The sequence below is a fragment of the Lepidochelys olivacea genome (assembly GCF_965140295.1).
Source record: "Lepidochelys olivacea isolate rLepOli2 genome assembly, chromosome: 4".
NCBI lineage: Eukaryota > Metazoa > Chordata > Testudines > Cheloniidae > Lepidochelys > Lepidochelys olivacea.
The window spans coordinates 45,891,186-45,918,716 of record NC_140414.1 but is presented as its reverse complement, the minus strand read 5'-3'; the positions used below and the strand labels follow the sequence as shown (position 1 = coordinate 45,918,716).

The 27,531-nt window shown below is 39.5% G+C and overlaps 1 protein-coding gene across 3 annotated transcripts in view; it reads left to right on the top strand.

The window, feature by feature from the left end:
* PRDM5 (PR/SET domain 5) overlaps positions 1 to 27,531 on the top strand; it is a 135,087-nt gene that overhangs the window by 78,593 nt on the left and 28,963 nt on the right. For all 3 annotated transcript variants that reach the window (XM_084627053.1, XM_084627052.1, XM_084627051.1), the window contains 2 exons: positions 4,344 to 4,437; positions 17,534 to 17,619. In XM_084627053.1, coding sequence (XP_084483179.1) covers positions 4,344 to 4,437; positions 17,534 to 17,619 — 180 coding nt within the window. The remainder of the gene's footprint in view (positions 1 to 4,343; positions 4,438 to 17,533; positions 17,620 to 27,531) is intronic.

Genomic DNA, 27,531 nt, shown 5'->3' with positions numbered 1-27,531 from the left:
TTGTTAAGAGATCCTGCTAAGGATGAATCATGAGATCTGAGGATCATAAATACTAAATAAATACCAGACTTTAAACATATTCCTAAAAATATTTGTTTTTTTAATTAAAAAACAGATAATTAGTTTTTATTTTAAAAAATGAGAAGTACCTATCCTTTATCCCATTGGTCTCTTTGGTTCATTCTCTATTGTAACCACTACCATTTTGAGCTGCTATTATAAATAAGACTGGCCATGTATTTGAGCAACCAAGAACTCCTGCGGAAGTTACGTATTGCTTCAGGGAATACTGTGATTTTTTTGGTTATTCTGAATGAATTAGTAGTTGTCTATCTGGACTCCCCCAATGTTGCCATAGAAGATATATAAAACTTCTAAACAACCTTATCCTAATCAAGATGGATTTAACATTCATATCCCTGGCGTCATGGAGAGAAAAGTGCGTGTTTGTTGGATTTTGAAATTGTATCCCATTTACTTTAACTTCGACTACAGTGTAATGCATACCATGTGAGTTAAGGTATTTACTGAAGACTAAAGAATGTATAACTTTATAATGGCTGAGGATTTTTCAATCAAAATGAGAATTATTTTTCTGACCTGCGAAGAATTAAATGCAAAGTTTTAAAAACTGAATTTGTCAGTGGGATGAATGGTTTAGTAATCTTACCTCTGCTGTCCCATTTGAAATACAGTCAGTAATCCTAAATGAAGAATGTTAATGTTTTCAAACAACTCCCCAGAGAAGGGTAGACACCATCCTGTCTGTATACAATTCAGTAGACTGATAAATCTTTATTCAGAAAAGAAGGCTAGTGGTAGCCCTGAGATGGGAGTTGCTGTTTCCCAGTGTTTAGGTTATTCGTAAGATAACATGGTTGTGATCACATTGTAACTGTTAGGTAGAATCCCTTTTAATTCCAACAAGCTTCACAATATATGTTCAAATATTTCAGCCTTTCATTGTGGGAAGAGAATCAGTTTGAGCTTATTGAATGTTTTCTGCTTTTTCACAATCAATATTTTGATGTTACCTTTTATTTTTGTATTGAAAACATTTTTGTCTAGATAATCCTGATATCATGCGTAGTAAATACACAGTTTAGACGCAAGTACAGTCAAATAACTTCAAGTGACTGTAATTGTTACCGTCAATAATTGATAAAGTAACAAATGAAATAGGGGCCAGATTTTGACATCCTTCCTGTCTTTGAGTAGTACCTTCCACTATGAGTAGTCACATTCAGTAAATGTGCTTAGGTGTGGAATAAGTTGCTGTTCAATGTAAATCAATCTGTGCTGTTAGTTTCAGCAACATAGAATGTTTAGAATCGAATGGGAGAGCATCTTCTCCAGGTTAGTTTGAGCTATACTGTTAGACCCCAGTTAAGGAAAATATCCATATTAACATTAAGCACATACTTAAGCATATGCTTAAAATGCTTTCCTGAACTGGGGCCTCAGAGCAATATGTGAAAATCTGCAAGAATCCACACCCACAGCTTTCACTGCAAAGTGGTCCTTTCGTTACCTTTATGTTCAGGGTGGTAGTTTTGTTCCTTCAAAATAGCTGTACAATATGGCAGTATGACATTCTAGCCATAAAAGGGCCAATTATGCAAAGGTACTGAACACTACCTCTAATACTGAATGCTCTTAGTTCCCATTGAAGTCAGTGAAAATTGCAAATGCTCAGTACATCACTCTAGGTTGGTTTTTATAGTTGATAGGTAAAGGTATTGGCCAGTAAGCACAGTCTTAACTTTCTGATCCGACTGTGTTTTATCTATGCTGATGCATTTGATAAGCTGAGCTATGTCAACATTATATATCTCAGTAAGGCTTTTAATAAGGAAAGTAAACCTAGAAATTGAATTTTTAATCATTGTAGGAATAAAATTATTGGGAGGGACAAAGAGACCTCAAGAAAGTCATGTGTTCTATCTGTGTATGACTGATGGTGAAGTTTATAGTCTTAATTAGATTATCAGTTACTTTAAGTTTAAGAAGACAAGTTAGTGTTTTCATGGTAAAATGTATCTGATAATAAGATACAGAAAAGCTGAAGTTCAAGAAATGTGCTGCTCTTTCAGATAATGATGAAAGCAGTTTACCCAGGGGAGGAGTGGGCTCTTCTATTATCCACAGGGAATTTAGTATGTGTGTGTACACACACGCACATAGCCTTTTGACTAACCGTAACTAACATTTTTCTTATTTATACAATAAAAATATTAACTCTTATCTTGGTAAACCTGGAATATAGCTGTTGGAGTAGGAAGTGCAGTCTGAAAATATAACTGCATACAAAAATAACTCCAAATAGCTATAATTTCTTGTCTTCAGTATTGCCTAAACATGGCAATCTGTATTTTTCAGATCTGATTTCTTAATAAATCTCCCCACTGTATTTTCCACTGAATGCATCTGATGAAGTGAGCTGTAGCTCATGAAAGCTTATGCTCAAATAAATTTGTTAGTCTCTAAGGTGCCACAAGTACTCCTTTTCTTTTTGCGAATATAGACTAACACGGCTGCTACTCTGAAACCTTAATTTATGTATGTCACTCAAGTAAATTTAGGTGACATACATAAATGATAGAGCTGATCTTTTTACACGAAATGTGGACCAAATTAAGGGGTTTTTCTTGCTGTTTTTAAGCCAGCGGATAGTAGTCCAAATAATTTTGAGTATTCAAAATATAGACTAAAATGTTCTGAATAAAAAATAGCGAACTATGGTCTAACCTCAAAAGATGCTGAGTGGTTCTCAACTTTTTAGGGTTCATGAACATCTCGCAAGAAAGACTGATTTTTATAAGATCTCCAGCATTGCATCATTTGGTTCAAACTGGAAATACCACAAGAACACAGTCTTTCACGGTTTGTCTTGCAAATGGAGATACATATGAAAATAACTGTGTAGAATTTGAAATTGTGTCCACAGATGTTCATAATAGGTTTATAGCAATTCTTGCCTTGAAACAGACTTTTTTCTTCCAAAGCTGCCAGTTAACACAAGCATACTATGAAATATACACTTGAATAGATTCCTTATCAAAGTATGAGATGCACAAAAATATTTTACAGAAATTTCCATAAATTGATTAATCTAATATTTATTATTCATTAAATACATAGGGTCCATCTTGCAACCTATATGCATTGAAGTGAATTAGAGTTTTGTATGTTGAAGGACTGTCTGTTTGTTGAGTTATATTTAAACTCTGCTCCAAATTATGTTACAATTAGATCTCATAAGCCAGTTAGAACCAGAAGTTGTGGAGAAAGTTCCCTCACACACCAATTCCAGTTCTTTTTCCTAGAGAAACAATTATCTAAAGGACAAATCAAACTGTAGTCTATTTTGTAATAAAATAAAATAAGACTAGACAAAAACACAAGCTTTTAGGCAGTGGGCTTATTTTATTGAGGTTAATGCTGCCTTGAAGAAATCAAGGCACTATTTCCTGTTTTGTACTGGAAATAGTATTTGGCACTGAAAATATCCTGCTCCCATGTAGCGAGGTCCCAGCAGGGCCTTCCTGGCTCCTGCCCCCACTGGGCTGAGAAAGTCACACAGAGACCCTTGGTACAGTGCTCACCTGATGCTTTTATTTACAGGTTGTCTTCCCACCACCTTTCCACCATACACATAGTCCCCTTCTTACAGGCCACCAGCAGGAGAGAGGGGGAAAGCTAGCTCTCTCTGCTTCCCCTCACTGCCTTCCCTCTAATACAGCTTACAGCCTGTCCAGCTCCTCCCCTGGCTTCCTTCCCCTGGGACTTTTATCCAGCCCCAGCCTGATGAGGCAGCAGCTGTTCCAGCTTTCCCGATCAGGGCCAGGTGATCTGCCCACCTACAATTCACCTCTCTTAATTGGAGCTGGAGTGACAGAAGTTTGGCTAAGCAGTTTTCTGCTTAGTCCCCTGTCACCCCCCCCCCCCATTGGATATTTCCAAAAGCACATACAAATTAATCAAATGTTTATAAACCAAACTATTAAAGGAATTATAAACTCAGTGAAACTGTAGTTAGATTTGATAAACAGGTTTATTTTACAATCAGTAATGAGATTAGTTTAGAAACTTTAGCTATTTTGTGGACTAAAAGAACATCTATGATTAATTCTTTAGAATCTCTGCCTGATGACATGGAATCAAATATGGAATGACTGTGGAAGGAAATATAAGCTTGGAAGAAAAAAAAATAAAATAGAGAAAAAAACAAAAGAGAAATGGTCAATGTCAAGTCTATTGAATCTTCTGTGGATCCTCATTCTTTAAAGCTATGCAAAATCTTCTTTTCTTCTTAACTTTTTTTTTCTTTCCTTCCTATCTAGACACACACAGGGGAAAAGGAGAAAATTTGCCCATATTGTGGACAGAAGTTTGCAAGCAATGGAACATTAAGAGTTCATATTCGGAGTCATACAGGTACAGTAGCTTATGTGGTAAAGAGAACTTAGTTCTTTAGATATATAACAAAAATATTTCTAGCAATCTAACTACCGTTTTACACACTGGGTGACTTATCACAGCATTTTGAGATTTTTAGTGCTCTTTTTGCCTGATTAACTTGATTAACAGCTACCATGCTTCAAACATAACAATTACAAAAATCCCATTAGACTATCTGATTACCCATCTGTTTGTCCATGAAAGAACTTTCCTACTAATCAGCCTGCTGTTCTGGCCTGATTAATTTGGAGCAAAATCCTGCTACCCTTGTTTGTGTAGTCTCACATGACTTCAGTGCAGCTATGACAGTTAGCACCAGTTGAGGATCTTCCCCAGTGACTTGAATGGAACAACTCCCATAAGTAAGGCAAGCAGAAAATGGCCCTTAGTGTTTTGAGACATCACCATAGTTCCGATGGTAAAGAATATCGTGCTATCAAATATTGGATTGATGCAATCACATTGATTGACTAAAAATTTATTGCATATAAATTAGATGGTCAGTTTTGTTGTTTTCGCCTTTGGAAGCAAAAACTGATTCTATAAATGTATCACCATGTTAGTGATTTCTGGTTCTTGTGGGCAGTACAAGATGAGGTGAAGTTAGAGAGACGCTTCACACATGCCAGAATATTAGCGTGAGAGACAAGTTTGGTGAGGGAATATATTTTATTGGATCAGCTTCTGTTGGTGGAAGGGACAAGGTGGCAGGAGACTGGCTCATAGGCAGTCTAGTGTGTGGAGCAGGAATCAGGTCTAGGGCTCGGAGTCCAAATGCCTGAGCACAAGGCCAAAATAGAGTCGGAGATGGCGACTGGAGCCAAAGGTCAAAACTGAGTCAAAATCCAAATGCCAGCACCAAGGAGTGAGGCAGACAGTCAGAACCAGGGCCAAGGGTCAGAACCAGATTACCTCATGCAAGGGAGGCAGGAGCAGGGCTGGTTCCAAGGCATGAGCAAGACTGGAACAAGAGTGGGTGCACGACAGGGTCTAGGCTGGAGTAATGTAGGAGTAAGCAGGAGCAAGGCTTGGAGTAAGGTGAGCACAGGGAGGCAGACAATCTGTGGGTGTGTGCATTATGCAGCCACTGATCCTCCCAGCTGCTGGGTTTAATAGCAAGCCACCTGACTGCCTTAACCAATCAGGTGGTTCTGCTGTGGCCTAGCTGCGATTGTTGGCTGCCTGACAACTGGGCAGGTGCAGCTAGAGGTCCTCATTTCTGAGAGAGGCTTTCAAGCTTACACAGAGCTCTTCTTCAGGTCTGGGGAAGGTAACCAGAGTGTCTGAGCTAAATACAAGGTGAGAGAGAATTCTGAGCATAAAGGTTTCACACATGCTGTAGGAGACCACTTAAAATGGATTGGGCAGTTTTAGCAGGCAGTAGGATGTGTTACAAATTGTTGCCATGAGCCATAAAACCAGTGACTCTGTTCAGTCCATGTTTTTTAGTGTCTAGCAGCATTCTGCATTGAAGTTCCCTAGCTTGTTTTTTGAAGGTGGTATGCATTGAGAGGCATGTGTTGCAGACAAATTCTAGAATCTACTAAGGCTGTCTTTTAGGGACAAGTGGAAGGATCCTTTTGGGGTCTTATCTGCTGCATTAGGAGAGTGGGTGTGGGTCACTCTTGCCCTGTTAAGACTCTTTGGTCTGAATTTACAAAAGTCCCTGTTTTGGGATCACTGCAATGCACAAACTCACTTGATGCCTAAGTTTTCAAAGTAAAAGTTCCCTAGCGGTCTATGTTTCTGCCTCTGAGCATGCTGCCTCCCTGTAGATACCTGGGCCCCTATCTCCTGCCTAAGCCCCACAGCAATTCACAAACCGGGGAAGGCAGGCATTCCTCCACCTAAGTTGAGTGCAGGGCTCAATCCAGTAAGCATGCTCAGAGGGCATCTACTGGATCAGTCCCCTTGAGTGAGTTCAGACAAAATAGCTGGTGGGGGGCAGTCCGGAACAGGTCCCAGGGGGTAGGGTACTCCGCTGGGTTATAGGGGACCACCAGCTGAAGTCCCCTCTCCACCTGAGGAGGAAAAGGGATTTACACTGGAATCTGTTCAGGTGAATGCTGTCATCATTGGGCTGTGGGATATTCTGGTGTGAAGCTCCCTCAAGCTCTCCTGGTGAAGCTGTTGCTTTCTGAATAAATGGTCACTGGAGCAGAGGGACTGGATCCTGGGTCTCCCACCTCCCGGATGAATGCTCTAATCACCAGACTATAGAATGATTCTAAAGCTTGTACTTTCTCTCGGGCCCAAATGACTCTGGGAGAAAATGGAAACATAGCAACTTCTTGTGACCATTTTAAAATCTTCATAGACGAAAGGGTGCCAACATCAGAGTCTCTCAAATCTGCGCCCTTTCAAATGTCAGATCAAGCAGTATGGGTTTGAATCCCTAGATCTGAACTTCACCCTTATCTTTTGGTTTCTGGGTTGAATCCAGAACGACAAGGGGCCTGTTTCCCAGTTCTGGTTTTGATATGGTTTTGAAATCTCCCAAAAAACGTGCAAAATTGCAACAGTATAAAATCCAAATTCAGACCCTAGTCTTGATCCAGCCTCAGATTCCAATCCTATCCTATATCTAATCCAGATCCAAACATTCTGTTCCTAAGCCCAACTCTACTCAAAGTTGTTTTTGTCACAAAGTCTCTTTCATTATAATGTCCTGATACCCATTTGTGTGTGTCACATAATCTTGTGTACATAATTGCACCCAAACCATATTATTATTTTCAGTGTACACAGGATTTATACAAACATGCTGAAAAACAAATCAGTCATATTGGCGGATTTCAGTTACCACCCACTACAGATTTAATTCAAGTAATTGGCATGTAGCTGAAAGTTTTAGTGATGGTTTGCTTCCAGCATGAAAGGATGTAGGTTTGAGTTTGACATGCAAAGCTGCTGTTAACAAATAGGCTTCCTGTGACAGTCTGTTCACTTTTGCATAAACAAATTTGGGTTGCAGGAAGATGACAGCATGTGTATGTTTAATCACTTGGCTTTCTACTATGTTTGGTAAAAGTCTTAATCACTTTCTTCTACCATGGCTATCTGTTAAGATAAAAGCTGTTTTGTGATACAGTTTACACGTCTAAATGCATCCAGTGCAGGATACTGGTAATTTCAATAGTCCCATATCTGATCATGTAGCCAGACAAAAATCTTTTATGGACTGGCTAAAAGGATGAAATTAATTTATATGTTTAGCTCTTATTCTCTAATGAATGTGAAAGTTATCCCTCATAGCAGGTGTAAAAAAGAGAATTCTGCTGAAATAGTTGTATATAGTTTAGCTAAAGAAAATTAAAAAACAAACTAAAAATACAAAAGGAAATTAAGGTCAGGGTAGGCATAATAAATAATAAAGAACTGCAGTGCAACCTCTCCTTCCCTCCCTCTCTTTTTCTTTGTTCTTTCACTGACAACCCAACTTTTCAAAACCTTGCAAGACTTTCATCCACAAGCTTCAACCCATATCTCTTCCTCCTTCTATCCCCTAATGTATCTGTATTTCTTCTTCTGTCCTCCATATCTGTTTCTTCCACAACATTACAACCAATGGGAGCTTCAGGTGCTCTCTGAGGTGTGAAGGGCAGCAACCCCTTCCTTCTCCCCCCTCTCTCCCCCCAAGAAAAAAAATATCTTGGAGCAAATGGGCTGTGGGTGAAAGGAGCCTGTGGAGGCTCTGCCCTCTCCAGGAAGAGAGAAGAGTTCAGTTTTTCCCTGGTAACCAAAGATGTCAGCAAAGTTAGACCATGTGTGCCACCAAGATGAATCACTGAAGTTGTCAAAAAGGGGAGATTGCTGTTCATTGTGGACAATCTGTACTTCTCCAGTTAATTGAAAGGGTCAAAGTCGTGCTTCACCTTCTGAGGGGCTACATCACTGCAAAGGGAAATATGAGTTGCCAGTGAAGGGAATCCCTGTCATCAGAAAGCAGTGCAAAAAGTCAAGAATTCTTTTGATGGCCTTTAATAAATAAAGTTTATTACTTTTAACTGCTTTGGGAAAGACTTGACAGGTTTTTAGGAGATTATCTGAGCAGTAAGAGAGCTTGGCTGCTTATTAAACATGAAACCATCTTTTCTAAACGTTGCAATAATTTTGAAGACTTCATGCTGTTGGCATCCATTAAACACTGTGGTTTTGAATTAAATCAATGCAAAATTATACCCTCCTGTGTTTGTCATCACATTTCTGCATATCTCATTTCATTCTGAGCTATGAATGAAACAATCCCATCTTTCTGGGTCACCCCTCCCCAGCCAGAGCTGAGTTTTGACAAAGACTGAACATCACAGTTGTGAATGTCCCAGAAATGCCTTCAGGTCTTAGTGATTTCAGCAGACGTGGCTGGTGTCCCAATTCAGTGACATGGGTTGTCGCGTTCTCTCAGCATGGGTACTGGTGATTCATGTTGTATATAACTGTGTTCAGTGGGGCTTGTCCTGTTTTGTCTTAGGTAAATCCAGGCACACATGGGCTCAAATTTTCTTTTATTAGTAGGGGCTCTGGCATCCTGTACCAATCCAGCTGAACTCCTATATGGGATGCTCAGGTTACAACACTACATTGGCCTGAAAGAGACATACCATTACAAGTCTTATGTTATGGATCCAGTATTACCATATGATATATTGAATTTATTTTATATGACCTATTGTGACCCACTTTGACCCCATTTGCAGTCTCACCATGATCCACAGTTTGAAAGACCCTGCTTTACAAAGTATCTTTCACAAGCATAGTAACCCATCTCTAAAATTTAAAGTAAACGTCTTCACTGTTATTTAATACATGGTACATGTTCTCAAATGTTGTTACTCACAGATGTGTGCACGCTCCCTCAATAAGCAATTTTCTGTTCTCTTTTATCTTAGAATAGGACTCTGTAAATGAGGCCTAACAGTACTTGCCCTTTCAGCTGTAACTGCCAGTTTGGGGTGAGTGAAGCCGTCTGTGTGTGCATGTGTATAAGAAGGTGGATGTTTGGGTCTGAGCCTGGCATGTTGCTCTGTAATTCATCATCTGGGTTTCCAGCTCTGGAATGACAGAGACAGCGCTCTGTAGGTCAGCCGAAACACTATAGCACATTCTCTCCCTGCTATATCCTGTTGGTTTATGGCTTCTCAGGGTCAGAGGGAGCTGGGGTTAATTCAGCAAAAGAATCCTCTGACTGTGGCATAAATTCCATTGATTGTTCATAAATTGTGAAAGAAATTCTATGAACTGCTTTTTGGGGTTTTAAAGCTAAGGGCCAGGAGGTTAATTATTTGCCTAAAGTTTCAACCAACTTTCAGTGCTAACAGATACCGGCTGTTGTTTGTGCTTTCTTGGGTCTAGCTTTACACACAGTTATTAAAATGTGATAATAAATCACTGTCTCATATTTAAAAAAACTAATTGTGTGTCTCGTCTCCTAATTGATTATGCCATCTAAATAAAGAGTAGAAACTCTTAGGATACCGTATTTGAAGTTGTGCATCACGGTTTGGTGTATGATGAGTTTATTTTTACAGCTACTTTTTTTCAATACATAGTAGCAAGGACATGCTGAGTGTAAAGTCATTCCATTCTTTACCAATTCCAATACACAGGGTTTGGGAGCTGGTGATGGACAATCAATGATCTTGCACATCAGATTTTTGAAGATATTCATGCCTGTGATAATGAGTTAAGCATAGAGGGATAGGCTTGATTCTTTCTCTGTCGTCGTCGTCGTCTCCCCCCCCCCCCAAAACACACTTTTAGCCAAGGAACCTGAGCAAAAGCTCAATTAAGTCAATAGAAGGACTCCCAGTTACTTTGGATCAGGCCCTAAATGTTGTCCCAATGTATTTATTTCTTTAATGTTAAGAGCAGAATTGGCTCTGCATATCAGTATCGTTATGCATCAATATCTTGTCCATGAACAGCTTCCAAATGTCTTTAAATAGGTTGTCTCTGTTCAATAACCTGTAGATGATCTCCTTTTTTTTTTTAAATCTAAGACCCAAAGCTAAGGACTCTGCATTCCTAAACCTTTCAGCTTATACATCATTATTCTATTTATCTCCATTCAAGAGTTATATCTTCAAAAATACCTGTAAAGTCTCATGAAGCTGTCAGCTTGTTGTTGTCCACTAGTAGTGGATGAGAAAGATGTATTCTTAGAATAGTTTTCTTGAATGCAAGAAACTTCTTTAGATCAAATGAGTTACACACCTAATAGTTTGATTAATGTGTATAGTTTAAAAGAATACCAGCAGTGGGTTCACTGAGGTCAAAGGTTTTAATGCTCCTTTCTTGGGGAAGCAAAATCATTCCATTCCACTGATAGGTGCAAAGAATTAAACTTGAGCTGTTCTCGTTGTTTTAAGTAATGTTTGGTAGAGTTATGGCTAAAATTATTAATTTGATTATAAAACTAGTAATGTTCTATGTCTGATTATTAATTTGGTTCTTCCTTTATTGCAACAATTCAAATAACTTACTGACTTTTGCAGAATTGTAATTTCTGATCAGCCTTTGACTTTTAAAACAAACAGACAAAACTCCTACCATATGATGAAGCTTTTGATGGTCCATCCTGGTTGGATGCTTATCTGAAACTAATCTAGACTCTTCAAACCTCTACATTCTGCAAAATTAAACTAGAAATCTCCAAGAACAGACTTTCCCTATTGTCGCTCTAATGCCAAAGAATAAGGGATAGCTGAGTATGTAAAAATGAAAAAATACTAAAAGGTCTGGTTAAACAACCTGATCCCTTTTCTTTTTTGGAAAGAACAGTTTTTCAGGATTTCCCTTTTGGTAGTTCTAATTTTGCTTGAGAGTAGGAAACTCATTTGGTTGAATCACAGAAAAGCCGTTATGGTCCTCCCTCGTAGCCGAGGGTATACAAGTGTTGCCTCTTGGCTAGGGAACATCCACAAACACAAAGGTTCTGTTTTTATAATCAGGGGAGCAAAAACAAAATACAGAAATACTTGGCCACTTGTGTTCAGATCATGTCCAGTTAGAGTCCTGATTAGAATGTAGGAAGTATAGGTCCTTTCAACAAGAAACCTCCAGCCCAAGAAACACCTCTTAATGAACCACAGTTGAAGACCTTTTCTCCTTTTTTGGCAGGTAATGGAATCATTATGTCTCAATGCAAGATCTATTCTCTCACCCCAATGAAGGACTATAACCCCACCCCTCATATCCAGCTAAGTTCAGTGTATATAATTTTACAAGAATTTTGGCTTTTATGGTTCTGGTCCCAATTGGAAACCAGAAATATTGGAAAAACTGTATTGTATCTTTCAAACCATTATAAAATAGCTTGGCTTTCGACGAGAGAAATTTAAGTTGTTACTAAATGGTTTCGTTTATCCCTTCTGAAGCCCTGAACATACATTAGTACATTTAAATGATTGATGTTAAACCAAATGAAAAAATATTTGGGAAGGGAAAGGGTAAAAATACCTTTCTTCTTTATTGTCTGCTTTATCCATTGAGCCTAATTGTCGGGTTTGTAAACAGAACATTAGCTACAGTAGTTGGCCAAGCTCACTGCTTGAATAGTGACCCATTTGATATTACCCGGTTTGGCCTTGCTAGTATCCAGTGGTAACAATTTCAAAAGTGCCTTTTTGACCTTAACCACATAGGCACATTTGAAAATTTGACCCCATAACTGTAAAATTGGGGAAATGGAAAATGCATCTTATTTGCAATGAGATTTTTGTCTCCTCTGAGTCAATATATAATTTTACACTGCACTTAGGCATAAATAATTAACTGAATATTATCTTACAGTATTTGGAAGTTGAAAAAGTGCTAGAGATAATCCACTTGTGTGGATTATCACAAGATAATCCACCTGTGTGGTGATTTTTGTTCCCAGTATCCCTGGTATGGGAACTGTGCCATTGATTTCAGTAGACAGTGAATCATTTCTTAGTGACTGTTGTGTTTTCTTTCTCTCTCTTTCTCTCTCCCTCTGTATGTACATATATAAAATAATAATCAATGCTCTATATTCTTATGAACATAAAACTCCTGTTTACTTTAGTGGGAGTTCAGTGTGTGGAACGGTAGCAGTATAAGGTAAATGTATAAAGAGTGAGGCACTCCAGAACAGATAAAATTCTAAGCATATGCCACAGATTATAATTTTGTTCTATCTTTTAACCTTTTGTCCATCTCAACTTGCTATTGAATGCTGTCATCACCCCACATTATCTCTGACTAAAAGGGGCTCTTGCAACTCCCTTTCTGGGCTGCCCTATTGATCACCTGGTAGGGGGTGTTGCATATGTGATCCAGATGTCCATGTTGCTTAACCACTTCTCTCCAGGAGAATTGTCTCCGTTCCACCAGAATTGTGTGGTGATGGATTTTATTTTATTTTTTTTATTTTTTATTTTTTTTAACTCTAATAAACTTTAGGCTGCTCTCAAATCAGGGATTTAAACCCAAGAAATTTCAGAGCTGCAGTTCAACAATGTCCCTTTGAAAATCACCTTTTAAAAATATTACACTTGAAATGCCCCTTCTTTCGAGCCTTTAGTAATCTTTATAAGACAAGTTCATTGCATGTATATGAGTTGATCCTACAAGATGCTAAGTGCCTTATGGAAGGTTCTGAACGTCTTCAACACTCACAGGATTGGCTCCTTAAAAATAATTTTCTGCAAGATCGTTAAAAAAATAAATTTTATTTTAAATTAAGCCCATTGGGCCTGATCCAGTGCTCACTGGAATCAGTGGAAAGGCTGCCTCTGACTTCAGTCGACCCACTGTGCAAAATCTTCAACTGAACCAGCATTCAGGGCTCACATACTTTTAAACATACTATCTGATACATTAGTGCTCTAACTCTGTCAAATTCTAAATTAACTAATATAAAGAAACTCCAGTAAAAAATCAGACAGGATGATACAAGGCTAGATGAACCACATATAACACTAATAATTGTAACGAGGAATCACCTATCAGTGAGAGAACAAGCTACGCATTAGAGGTATCTCATGGATGGATATTAATTTTTTTTAAGTTAAATTAAACAAAATGAATGCCAGTGCAATGTAATTAGGCTTGGAAGTATTTGATTTTTATTGGTACATATTGATTTCACTGTACGTACGTACACACACACACACAATTTCCATTAATGATGATTGAAATTTACAGATAGGCAAAGTAAGAACAATGCTGCTTGAGAACTAGAGTTTGATTTTAGGATATTTACTTTGCATATTTTGACCTGTAATGTGGACAATTTGTGCTTTAACAGGTATAAACTTTAACTTTTTTAATCTCAGTGTCTGCTACATTAAATAACTGTCATCTGACCCCCACCCATACTTTCCCACAACTGAAAATTTAAATAGATAAAAATTAAAAAATGCTTACAACCCAAAATTTTGCACAACTGTGAACATTTTAAAAAAATGAAATAAACATTGAAAACATGCTTAAAAATAAATATTCCAAATAAAGGTTGGTAACAGTTGTGGGGGTTTTTTTGGTAGGGAGAGGAGAAAAAAGGTGGATATTGCAAGATCTGGGCAAACATGAGTTGCTGAAGATTTTCGTTTCTTAACATTATTGATCTTATTTTTAATCTCTTCCACAAACACAACAGATCAAGTCCCTTCCTGATCAGAGAAGGTTTACACCTGTAAATCCCCAAGTATTTATTGTGGCTGAATTGATCTGAAGCTAGGCTTGGAATTCCAATTTTTACAGTTGACTTTTGGTGGTTGTTAGTTGATCACAGACAAATCCCAAAGCATAGATGGATAATGTCACCTCCCCAGCAGCATTTATTATATAGCACTTGCTCCTCCTGTTTTAATGTCTAATACTTCTTGACTTTCTTAGAGTGAGAGAACCTCTTATTTCAAGACTTAAGATATATTCCAGTACGAAATTCCCTCTGGGCAAAAACTTAACAGGAACAAACAGAAGAAATGTATAGTTTTTATTATTTTTGAATATGCTTTGGAACAAAGGTGTTTTTCTTCTTTTAGGACAACTTGAAATTTAGTCAGTAGGGCCAAAAATGGCCTTTATTGTGCAATCTGTACAAATATTAGAAAGCACCTGTTCACTCAGTCTCATTAAGGAATCCACTATTGGCATTCTTTTGTGAGCAGGTGATCACTGATGTAAATAAGGGTAGTACTATCTAATCCAAAGCGGGGAAGGGAAATTTTGGGCAGGTATACTAAGGATTGCATGCCAAGTCTTGAAATCCAAATCAGGTTTCATTTATTCAAGGGGGGGGGGGGCCGGGAAGCATGTAATAATTTTAAAAGCTGACATAATACTTTTTCATTCCCCATACACCCATACTTACACACACACACTCATTTCTGCATCAGTTACGAAAAGGTTAGGATTTTTGCGTTGTACTAAAGGTTCTGTAGTTGCAGATTCAAATTTGGCTTGAATAGAACCCATCATTAATCATGCAGAACTCTAAGGATATCTGTGGGAGAGGGATCCGTGTAAATGAACTAGGTAACTACATGCTTACAGTTTAGTCCATGCAGCCAGTCTGCATGCCTAAAAGGGCCAGTTGCTCACATAAGAGCAAATAAACATAGGTATGTTCACATTTGGGGCACATACATGAAATGTTTTAGAAAATTTAACTGGTAAAGAAACAACAAAAATAAGAATAAGCATAAAATGAGTTAGGATCTTATTAAAGATGTTTTATCAGTCATCACTGATGCTATAGTTATGGTTGAGACGACACTTTTATAATTCAGTAAAACATGAGGTCTTAATGACTTTGTCCCCCCCATCAACCCCCAGTCTCCATGTCTGTTGAATGATAAAAAATAGAATTCTGAGCTGCATACCAGAGAGTTGTAAGTTGCAAATTTACAGTATGTGATGGCTGATCATAGGCAGGCTTTATCAGGTACAACATGTTGATATAAAGTCACAGTGTTGCCCTCTACTGGCATCCGCTGAAAGCTGTTAAACATCTATTCATCAAGAACCATAAACAACATGATAAATTTGTGAAGGACAGTATTAATAGATTTCAGACTAGCTCTAAGCGATCTCTGTAAGCAAAAGCCTTCCTCTGTAAGAAGAATGGGGGGTAGCACTTAGCTGTCAGCACTCATCTGCTTACAGACCTCTGCAGACTTTACCTTCAAAATACAAAAGCTTTAAAACATAAAAATGTCAGCTGGATTAATTAAATGTTTGAGCACCAGCAGCTCCTACAGAGTTCGAAGGCTCATGGCATAAATTAGGGACATCGGGGTCATGAGAGATAGTGTCATGTTTCAAACAGATGTGAAACTTCTAATTCAGAACACAGAATCACACAGCAGCCTTGTTAAAAGATACCTTTGCCAAGTCCATATATTTGTACTTAATAAGATAAGGCAGGGTGGAGGAGAGGGGCGTGTTTGCATTTCACAAGTACTCCATTGCCTTTGTTTCTGTTGTTTTTTTCATTTAGGTGGGATCTTTCCCCACAGGCATTAAAGAATGGGCCAGCCTATTAAAGGCCAAGTTGTACAACCCTTACTTGAGAGTTGGCCTCACTAAAATGAATGGAGTCAATGGCTCCGAGAAGGCTATACATGCAGCAGTGTAACCCAGTGGGTCAGCTGTAATGTAATCAGTGTGTGACTTTAAAAAACTATTTCTCTAGGCCGCACACTTTTGCAATTCCTCAACTTTTTGTTCATTCGGAAAAAAACATAGAACATCTTTTTGTCAAGCCCTCAAGGATGAGCACCTCAAACAGTGAAATGAAGACTGGAAAGGGGGCGGGGGAGGTCTGCCTTGCTCCAAGACCGAACGAATGTCCCCATAGTCAGAAAGCCCTCAGTATAAAGCTGTCCCTTCCCTTCTCTCACTCTGCGGCCTTGGGCAAATCATTGCAACTTGTCCTGAGTTTTCCCATCTTTAAAATGGTGATAATCTTTCTTGCTTACCCTACAGGATTGCTGTGAAGGTCAGTTAATGTTTGTATAGTGCTTGGAACCTGTCAGAGCTTTGCATGCATGCAAAGACTTTTTTTATGAACAATTGAGTTTTCCTAGATTGGCTTAAAGGGGGTTGTTGTATCTGCACATAAAGATGTGTTGACCAGGCATCAATGTGATTAGCCGGAACAGATTCCATTTAGTTAGAAAATTAGTTCACGGAGATTAGCTTGTTGAAAAATATGTTTGGTGATGGAAGCAATCTGATTTTGTTGATTAGCCTTTTGTGTGCAATTAGCCTAGATGCTGGAGTCTTATTCCAGTACATTGCCTAAAATACTCAAAAAGAAAAATGTACGTAAGAAATTGTAAAGCTTTATCACTAGTTTTAAATTATGGACTTGCTCCAGAAAACCTCTACTGAGTGGATCTGAATGGCCCAGCCTCTGAGTTATATGGTATAAATTCAGAGTGACTTCACTGAAGTCAGCAGAAACTGTACTGATTTACATCAATGTAAGTGTTCAATCCTGTGAGGTACAGAGGGCTTCTTGTGAGGTGCTGAGCGCTCTCTACTCCCACTGCGGTCACTGGGCACCTCACAGAAGCTGCTGTGCCTCCCGTAGGGCAGATCTTGCTGGCATTCTTTTAGTTAAATGCAACAAACGAACAGAAGTGGGTTTTATAATTAAATTGGCTTGTGACACCCAAATGGCTCTAATGATGAATAGATGTGAAGTGAGGGAAATGTACTGTACTTTGAGAACAGTTAATGACTAACTGTAAAAGTGACCATGTACTAGCCACAATAGAATTCATCCTAGCCCAGTTGTCACCAGGACTGCAGCTTTTTTTTTAAATCCCGCTCTGCATGTATTCATATTTTATGACAAAATCAAGCAGTTGAAAGTGATACTTTGATACAGCCTTGCATGCTGTCCAAACAGATCTTTTGTTCTTTACATGTAGTTTCCCTAACGCTCAGATCTCTTTCACTCTGTTTGAACTGCACATGAACACTAGAACATAATAATGTTTGACACACAACCATGCTGGGCTGCCTTGATGTACTGAGGCAATGCTTTCTTTCCGCCGTCTGCATTTGTTGACTCTGATGCTCATCTTATTTTCAGGTGAGCGCCCTTACCAGTGTCCTTACTGTGACAAGGCTTTCAGCAAGAATGATGGACTAAAGATGCACATTCGCACCCATACAAGGGTAATCGTTACTTTACTTAAATTTAATTGTTACTTAAGAACCATGATTGTCCACGGACAATGCAGGGAAATAAATTATTGCTGTTTGTAGAGAGGGAGGATGTTTTAACGATATTTGTGCTTCAAAACAGAGGAAAACGGCATAAAAATTAATAATCTTAGAATTCTATTTCTGATTCCTACAGTGAACTGTGTGTGACCTTGGACCAGTTGGTTTATTTTTCTGTGCCTCATTTTTTCCATATAAAAAGGGGGAATTATTCCTATCTTCCTAACAAAGTTGTCTTGGGACTTGTTCAGTGTTTAAAATCAAATAATAGGTTAGTCTCTCTATAAAAGCATCATTATTATTGAGAGAGAGAGTTAAATGCCCAACATTTTTGTGTTTCTCGCACCTCCAAATGTACTCTCTGGCAAACTCGGTCTGTCTTAATAACAACAATGGTACTCTGTGCATGTGCAGTGCTTTTACCCATTTAATTGATTACAAATATCAATTAAGTCTTAAAACAACCTTGTGAAGAAGGTAGGAATAATATCTGTAATGCAGGCTGGGAGATGTCTCTGAAGATTATTCTCTGACTTTAGGATTACAGCTATCCCCGGAGTCATCTGTTCTGGTTTAAAAGGCTCATCATGTATATCTATGTACTGAAGACAACCCTTGCCCCACTCTGTCCCCCTTGTGCCGGTCGAGCAAAAGGGATGGTTTTAAACAGCCAGCTGTGAATTCTGCTTGCATATGAGAATCATAGACTTTAAGGTCAGAAGGGACCATTATGATCGTCTAGTCTGACCTCCTGCACAACGCAGGCCACAGAATCTCACCCACCCACCCCTGTAACAAACCTCTAACCTATGTCTGAGCTATTGAAGTCCTCAAATCGTGGTTTAAAGACTTGGAGGTTCAGAGAATCCTCCAGGAAGTGACCCATGCCCCATGCTGCAGAGGAAGGCGAAAAACCCCCAGGGCCTCTGCCAGTCTGCGCTGGAGGAAAATTCCTTCCCGACCCCAAATATGGCGATCAGCTAAACCCTGAGCATGTGGGTAAGACTCACCAGCCAGTCACCCAGGAAAGAATTCTCTGTAGTAACTCAGATTCCAAACCCATCTAGCATCCCATCACAGGCCATTGGGCATATCTACCACTGATAGTTGAAGATCAGTTAGTTGCCAAAATTAGGCTATCCCATCATATCATCCCTTCCATAAACTTATCAAGCTTAGTCTTGAAGCCAGATATGTCTTTTGCCCCCACTGCTTCCCTTGGAAGGCTGTTCCAGAACTTCACTCCTCTGATGGTTAGAAATCTTCATCTAATTTCAAGTCTAAACTTCCTGATGGCCAGTTTATATCCATTTGTTCTTGTGTCCACATTGGTACTGAGCTTAAATAATTCTTCTCCCTCTGTGGTATTTATCCCTCTGATATATTTATAGAGCGCAATCATATCTCCCCCCAGCCTTCTTTTGGTTAGGCTAAACAAGCCAAGCTCTTTGAGTCTCCTTTCATAAAACAGGTTTTCCATTCCTCGGATCATCCTAGTAGCTCTTCTCTGTACCTGTTCCAGTTTGAATTCATCTTTCTTAAACATGGGAGACCAGAACTGCACACAATATTCCGGATGAGGTCTCACCAGTGCCTTGTATAACGGTACTAACACTTCCTTGTCTCTACTGGAAATACCTCGCCTGATGCATCCCAAGACCGCATTCGCTTTTTTCATGGCCATATCACATTGGCGGCTCGTAGTCATCCTGTGATCAACCAATACTCCGAGGTCTTTCTCCTCCTCTGTTACTTCCAAGTGATGAGTCCCCAGTTTATAACAAAAATTCTTGTTATTAATTCCTAAATGCATGACCTAGCACTTTTCAGTATTAAATTTCATCCTATTACTATTACTCCAGTTTACAAGGTCATCCAGATCTTCTCATCATTGATATATAATGCTACTCCACCACCTTTGCCTTTATTTCTGTCTTTCCTAAACAGCACATACTCTTCAATACCTGTAGTCCAGTCATGACTACTATTCCACCATGTTTCTGTTATCCCTATAATATCTGGTTTCACTTCCTGCACCAGTAGCTCTAGTTCCTCCATTTTGTTACCTAGGCTCCTCGCATTAGTGTACAAACATCTTAATTTTTGCTGTTTGGTCTTGCTCACATTCTTTATCTGATTAGGCACAGACATTCTACTGCCAGTCTCACCTATTAGACAGGTATGTACACTACCCTTCCTCCTTATGGCCATTCTACTACCCACGGCTTTATCCTTTCTTACTTCGTTTTCTTCCCGCTCAGTGTTAAAATCCGGCGTGGAGATTACCTGGACATCTCCCAACCATCTCCCTCAGATTCCTAGTTTAAAGCTCTCTTGATCAGTTGTACCATCCTCGATTCTAGAAATCTATTTCCCTCCTTACTCAGGTGAAGTCCATCCCATGAGAACAGTCCTCTGTCCATGAATGCTTCCCAGTGGCCATACATCCCAAAGCCCTCCTTATAGCACCAGTGCCTAAGCCATCTGTTGAGCATCATAATCTTGTCACACCTTTGTTGCCCTTCTATAGGAACAGGCAGAATCCCACTGAAGATCACCTAAGCCTCAATTTCCTTAAGCGTCTTCCCCGGCCTGGCATAGTCTCTCTTGATATGTTCCAGCAAGAATCTGCTGTATCATTTGTTCCCACATGAAGGACAATCAGGAGATTCTTTCCCACTCCCGTTAGGATCCTCTTCAGCCTCAGGTCCACATCTCGTATCTTAGCACCCGGCAGACAGCACACCCTTCTGTTCTCTGGATCAGCTCTTGTTACAGGCCTGTCTAGCCTTCTCAGTAAGGAGTCCCCAATCACATAGACCTGCCTTTTCCTGGTGATGGTGTGATTTTCCAGTCTATCCCTTCTTCCCTCTGGCTGCAAGTCTTCTCGATTCCTATTGTCCCTTGCAATCCTCTGCAACCGATTCTGCATCCTCCTGGGGCTCATATTTGGTGTTATCATCTCCATTGACTCTTGCCCTCTTCCTATAGAACTAGCTGCTCTTCTCTTCTTCCTTGCCCTCTCACCTTCAGCGATCACCTGCTGTGCTCCTTCTTCATTTTCCAACTCTGCAAACCTGTTCCTGAGCTCTGTTTCTCCTTCACTAGCCCATCTTTTCCTCTGCCTGGTTCTCTTAGTCATATGCTTCCACTGTCCACTTTTCTCACCCAGCAGTATCCCCTCAGAGTTCTTTGGTCCTGCTTCCAAAGCTTTTCCCTTCAGCCTCCTCATGTCTTTGCTCCATTATCCGCTCGAACCCCCTTCTAAACTCAACCAGAGTTTCCACCTGCATCTCCAATCCTCTGATCTTTTCTTCCATCAGCTCTATCAGGCGGCACTTCATGCGGATGAAACTCTTTTCAGGTACCCCCTCCAGGATCATGTACATGCCACAGCTTCTACATTCAGTCATCTTCACTGTGTCTTCCGCTACTTGGGTGATGTAAAGTCATCATAACCAGCCTTTTGCTATTTACTTCTGGTCTCCCATACCCCCACGAAGAAACCATTTTGGAGACAGATTCTAGGCTGGGTGTGCACAAACACCCCTTGTGGAATAGAAAAGTATTGTAAATTTCACTTTGTGTGGATAGATCTTGATCATCTGCATAATGCAGACAATGAAATGCTCACAGATGCACATTATTTTACAGTCTAAGGAAATTAGTCATTTCAAAGAAGTAAGAAGCTTTTATTTGCCAGAACTGGAATACTTACAGAATTGCTCTTCTGAGAAGTGTAATTCATTGGGATTTTCCTTCTGTTATTTATGCACTTAGATAGCCATAATAATGCTATAATGCTAAAGGGGTCGGTCCTGGGGCCAGTTTTGTTCAATATCTTCATAAATGATCTGGAGGATGGTGTGGATTGCACTCTCAGCAAATTTGCGGATGATACTAAACTGGGAGGAGTGGTAGATACGCTGGAGGGGAGGGATAGGATACAGAAAGACCTAGACAAATTGGAGGATTGGGCCAAAAGAAATCTGATGAGGTTCAATAAGGATAAGTGCAGGGTCCTGCACTTGGGACGGAAGAACCCAATGCACAGCTACAGACTAGGGACCGAATGGCTAGGCAGCAGTTCTGCGGAAAAGGACCTAGGGGTGACAGTGGACGAGAAGCTGGATATGAGTCAGCAGTGTGCCCTTGTTGCCAAGAAGGCCAATGGCATTTTGGGATGTATAAGTAGGGGCATAGCGAGCAGATCGAGGGACGTGATCGTTCCCCTCTATTCGACATTGGTGAGGCCTCATCTGGAGTACTGTGTCCAGTTTTGGGCCCCACACTTCAAGAAGGATGTGGATAAATTGGAGAGAGTCCAGCGAAGGGCAACAAAAATGATTAGGGGACTGGAACACATGAGTTATGAGGAGAGGCTGAGGGAGCTGGGATTGTTTAGCCTGCAGAAGAGAAGAATGAGGGGGGATTTGATAGCTGCTTTCAACTACCTGAAAGGGGGTTCCAAAGAGGATGGCTCTAGACTGTTCTCAATGGTAGCAGATGACAGAACGAGGAGTAATGGTCTCAAGTTGCAGTGGGGGAGGTTTAGATTGGATATTAGGAAAAACTTTTTCACTAAGAGGGTGGTGAAACACTGGAATGCGTTACCTAGGGAGGTGGTAGAATCTCCTTCCTTAGAGGTTTTTAAGGTCAGGCTTGACAAAGCCCTGGCTGGGATGATTTAACTGGGAATTGGTCCTGCTTTGAGCAGGGGGTTGGACTAGATGACCTTCTGGGGTCCCTTCCAACCCTGATATTCTATGATTCTATGCACTTCTGTAGGGAATTTATATATATATACATATTGTCTCCTCAGTCTGGCAGCTCGCTAGAGCCTTTTACGTAATATGTTGCTTACATGTATTCCCATATGTCTTCCACATTGCCACTGTTGTATGTAAGCAAAACACCATTAACACCTTTGAAACTTGCCAGCTGGCTTTAAAAGACATGTAAAATATGGGGCTGAATGAAAGATGGACTAAGGACTTACGTGAATATGAGGGTAGGAGGAAAAAGGAAATGGTTCAAGCTCTGTGTCTGCATGTGAGAATAGCTCAACCAGCCACACTAACTATTCAGTCTGCAGCAACAAGGAGACATTGGTAATTGGATTTTACTGAGTAGAAATGTATTTTCTATAAATGTTGTTTATTGCTAAAGAATATGATAAAGTTCTTCTTCAAGTGATGGTCTCTATATGTATTCTGCTTGAGGTGTGCATGTGCCTGAGATCAGAAGATTTTTGCTAAAACTGGAATTTTTCAAGATCTGTGGTCCATATCTATATTCCACTACCCACCCTCCTTCGTCTCTGCTGTGGAATCTTATCCTGAGGCTATTCATGGTAGAAAGGTAAATGAAGAGGCGGTCAGTCCACATTGCCATTTATACCCTCAGGAGGAGGAGAAGGTCACAGGTGCAGACCAACAGACACCGCTAGCAAAATTCTTCTTGTCTCAGGCACGTGGTGTCCATGCTCACCTGGAGTGGAATACAAATAGAGACCACACATCTCAAAGAACTCAATTTATTGGACAGGTAAGTAACCTTCAATACATCTGAGATGTCAAGACTGCCCAACAGGAGGCTGGAATGTCAGATTTCTCCTCTTTTTTGACAAGCAAGTGAGTGGAAATCCTTGCAGCCATGTTGTGGGCAGACACAGAATTCTGTTTGAATTCCTGACTTTAGTGCTGTCATGTTGTTTATATACCACTTAACCCATAGTTCTGAAGTTTAAAAGTCAAGTTTGTTTATATATGAGTGACATTTTATATAAGCTCACACCAGAGTAGGGATCTTTTATTTCAAAATAGTGGGGCTCAGTACTGGCATGTTTTGAGTAAACAAGATTATCGCTATAATTAAGTTGCTCTCATGCTCCCCTCTCCTTCATACCCCAACTCCATATTTGCATCTGGATAGCAGAAAACTTAATTTCCATGAAGGTGTAATTGTTTGAAAGGTAACTAATAGTATAATAAACACATTGGAAATTGTGATTTTTCTTAATGAAGGACCTTCCATTCTGAGCACTTCTGAAAATTTAGAGAAATTTTGACCATTCAACATTCCCTCCGCCGTCAAACCACTTCTGCATCCCGAGGGTTACACACTGCAAACCCCAGTCTGAACAGTAAATAGCTTTATTCAAATTTCAAATACATTCAGGTTAGGCCAAAATATTGAGATGTATTTGGTTTCTTAATGTGCATATTAGTTGATACGTTTTTACAAACTTTTATATAAATTTGGATACCTTTAAACCTGTAGTTCCATATGGACCTAGATACATAAAGGGACCTGGGTGTTTCAGGCCAACACGTAGGTGCCACTGAGATCCTCAGAACCCCTGCTCAGCTGACAATTAACTCTGGAGGCACCTAAAATTCCTTAATCCTGGAGAGTGCACCATTAAAGTCCCATAGATGCTCAAGGATATGTTGACATTGCATTCTAAACCTACGACTGTGGGACTTGGGCTTGTGGACACGGTGTTTCCAAGCCCTTGTTTGAGCATGCAGACTAAACTGAAAACCTGAGTTTACAATTCCTAGACCCAGGTACAGGTCTCATAGCCATGCTACGGTGTCTGTACAGAACTACACAGACCTTCTGACTCAGGTCTGTGACTTGGGTCACATCTACACTGTAAAATGACAGGGCGTCGACCCAAGTCACAGCAAGACTCAGGCTATGACCCACCTTCCTAGCAGGGTACTGAGTGCTTACTGACCTGAAACAGACTGAATTTGTGTGTGGGCAGAAGGTGGCTGCTTGGGCTCACACCTGAATTAGAGCCTAGGCTTAGTGTGCAGTGTAGACATACCCTAAATCTCTGCCAGTGGGCATACACACAGTAGTGTCAGTCTAGGCACCCAGGCGGCTAAGTCCCAATGGGATCCTGAGACTAGGATTTGCTACACCTATATTGCCTGTGGAGCCAACATCCATTAGGCATTCTCAGAGCACACCTAACCTCATGCTGGTGGGAGTGGGGGGCAAGCAAAAGAGGAGCCCTCTCTTATAACCTTCAGTACAGTGGTTTGAGCATTTGGGATGTGGGTTCACCTCTGATATGAGTGTTCTAGTATGTTGGGACCCTGGGGCACCCAAGGCTTCCATGGCTCAGGGCAGCCTACCCAGTGAAGCGCCCTGGAGCTGGGGATTCATTCCCTTTCAACATTTTTGGGTTTTGTTCCAAATTGAAATTTCATGACCTTAGAAAAGATTTGACTAAATATCATCATCTACACTTTGACCTTACTATTGTTTACATTGTTAGAAATACACTCATAGCAAACCATGAAAACTTGTCAACAAACATGTATAAAGCATTTTAAACAGTCACTGGTGACCAATAGCTGAGTATTTTTTGTTTATTTGGAGAAACTTTTTATTCAGTTCTCATCTGAACAATTTAAATATGGCCTGGATACTTAAGCATACAAATAATGTATACTGATGTTGTATACAGTATTTTGCGGTATAAAATGATTCATGGCTGTGTCCATGTAGTAATGGCATGCCTATTTTTCATACAGTGTATATTGTTGAATTGATATTAAGAGATGTAGAAGACATCCCACAAATGAAATAATTAAGTTCTGCTTAGATCTGCATTTAAAAAAAAAAAATTGGTGCTGAAAAAATTGCCTTAGTTACTTGTAGAAACAGGGCAACCCTTTCTGAAATCTAATCTTTTATAAACTCTCAGCTAGAATGTGATACTAATTGGTATTCAAGAAAACCTTTTTCTCTTTATTTATATTTTGTTAAACATGATTTTGAGTTTTATAGAGAAATAGACTTTTTTACCCAAAGTCAGCTAAAGGAGAACAATGAATACTGACCGTCTAAGTATGACCACCATTTATATCCTCTTCCTCTCCCCCTCCAAAGTGTAAGTTGTTCTGTTGTGTTGAGAGTAAAACATGACTGTGCAAAACAGAATACTTTTATGAATGTTAGCAATTGCCATTTTTGTTGCTGCCCTCTATACATTCTTCTCCATAGAGAAATTTCTATACGTTTTCACAGTGCTATGGAGCAAAACCTGAGTCGAAAGGCTTTGCTGCACTGAAAATGAGTTGAAATACAGCAGGGCTGATGGAAAAAAGATTTCTGTTCCATATGATCTGTCTCTGATTAGGTTCTTCTGGGAATAGGGTGACCAGTCTAATTGCTAGTTTTCAACATCGGGTTTCATCCTTACGGCTTTGTTCAATGTGTTCCCTCACTGTCCATGCCCCCAGCATGGCCACTTCTCTCTGTTCCTTACAAAGTTCCTTGTGGAAACATATGACAGAGTCCCATTGCATGGATTCTCCACAAGGCTGTGTTTCAGCTTGCCTTTGGTCCTAGTGGATTTAATCCAAAGCCCACTGAAGTCAAAACTTGATTTAGACCCTAGGTGTGCACAGATGCAGGTTGGGGATTTGGGTTTCCTGAAAAACTGAGCAATCTTCAGCCTCACACAAAATAAAACCGCAGAAGTATTTGACATTTTGACTGATTTCTGCTTAGCTATGATTGTTATCTTTATCCTTTAATGATATCCTTTCAGAGTTTACGTAAAAGCACATTTAAGAGTTTAAGTAAAAGTGTAAGATACATGAATTTTCCTTTGTTTTAGGAAACTGAAAAATAAAAAAGACAAGATCATGAACAATTACTCTTTCAAAGGCAATTTATAACTCTTAAGGAAAAGCAGAAAAAATGGACATTCTCTTAATTTATATGAATGGGCCAAAATCAAAATTTAGCTTTGCATTTCCAGTAATTCTTAATATTTTAATAAAAATAGAATAAACCAATAAACATTCTTAAGTGGCAACATTTCTTGGGGTTACTTTTTGGGTTAGGTGGCTTAACAGAGTTCTAGGTTTAATTTAATACACAAAATTCACTATAAAAGACTGAGGGGTCTAAATTCTGTTGCCTCATCTCTAATATTCTAATTTAACTTCAGGCATATCACAAAAGATTAAAAATTTCAATCTGTGATTTATGTCCCATTCCTTCTTCACCTTCCACCCCACCTTCAAACACATTTTTATAGTATAGTTGATTCTCACACACATTGACACGCAATTATTTTCATGAACTCCAAGGACAGGGATAGCTAAAAGTTTAAAGAGTCAGGTATTTTTCATTAGCTAAGCACAGAAATGTGGAATTAAAAAAAAATCATTTAGCACCATTATTCAAAAGCCTTATTCATGGTTCTAATGAAAACAATGCCACACTGTTTTGCTTAAGCCTTTAAATGAAAAACTGTAAAGTCTACTAAATGCAATAACAAGTCATGCACTTCACCAGCGTACACTTCACCAGTGGAACTAGGTGGCAAACCATCCACAGAACAAGAAAGGCTACAGGAAAAATCATTGCAGAGTTTGATTTAGATCTGGCAGCTGCTAAATAGTGCACGCTGTGGGTGGCCCTAGGTGTCAGCTCTAATGCTGGAATAAACAGAAAGGGAAAGATGGAGGAGCAGTCAAAACCTCCTCCAACAATGAAATGAGGAGAAAATACCGTCAAACTTGACATTAAAATTTTAAATAAGTGTAGATTTGTTTTAATAAAACCTACTATATTTTTAAAAGGAAAAAATCACAATTCCTTGGGTGCTTCTAAAGGGGAATGCATAGAAGTTCTTGATGTAGTTAGCTTACAAATCATATTAGCTTTGAGGAGATATTTTATCACGTTCTACCTACCTACCCAGTGAAATAGGTTTTGGGTTTGTTCCAAAATCATGTACAGTATATACCATGATGTTACTTGCTGCAGGGCCCAAAGCTTAATTGTTGAGAAGAAATAGCTTACTGCATTTTACTCAAATACATTTTT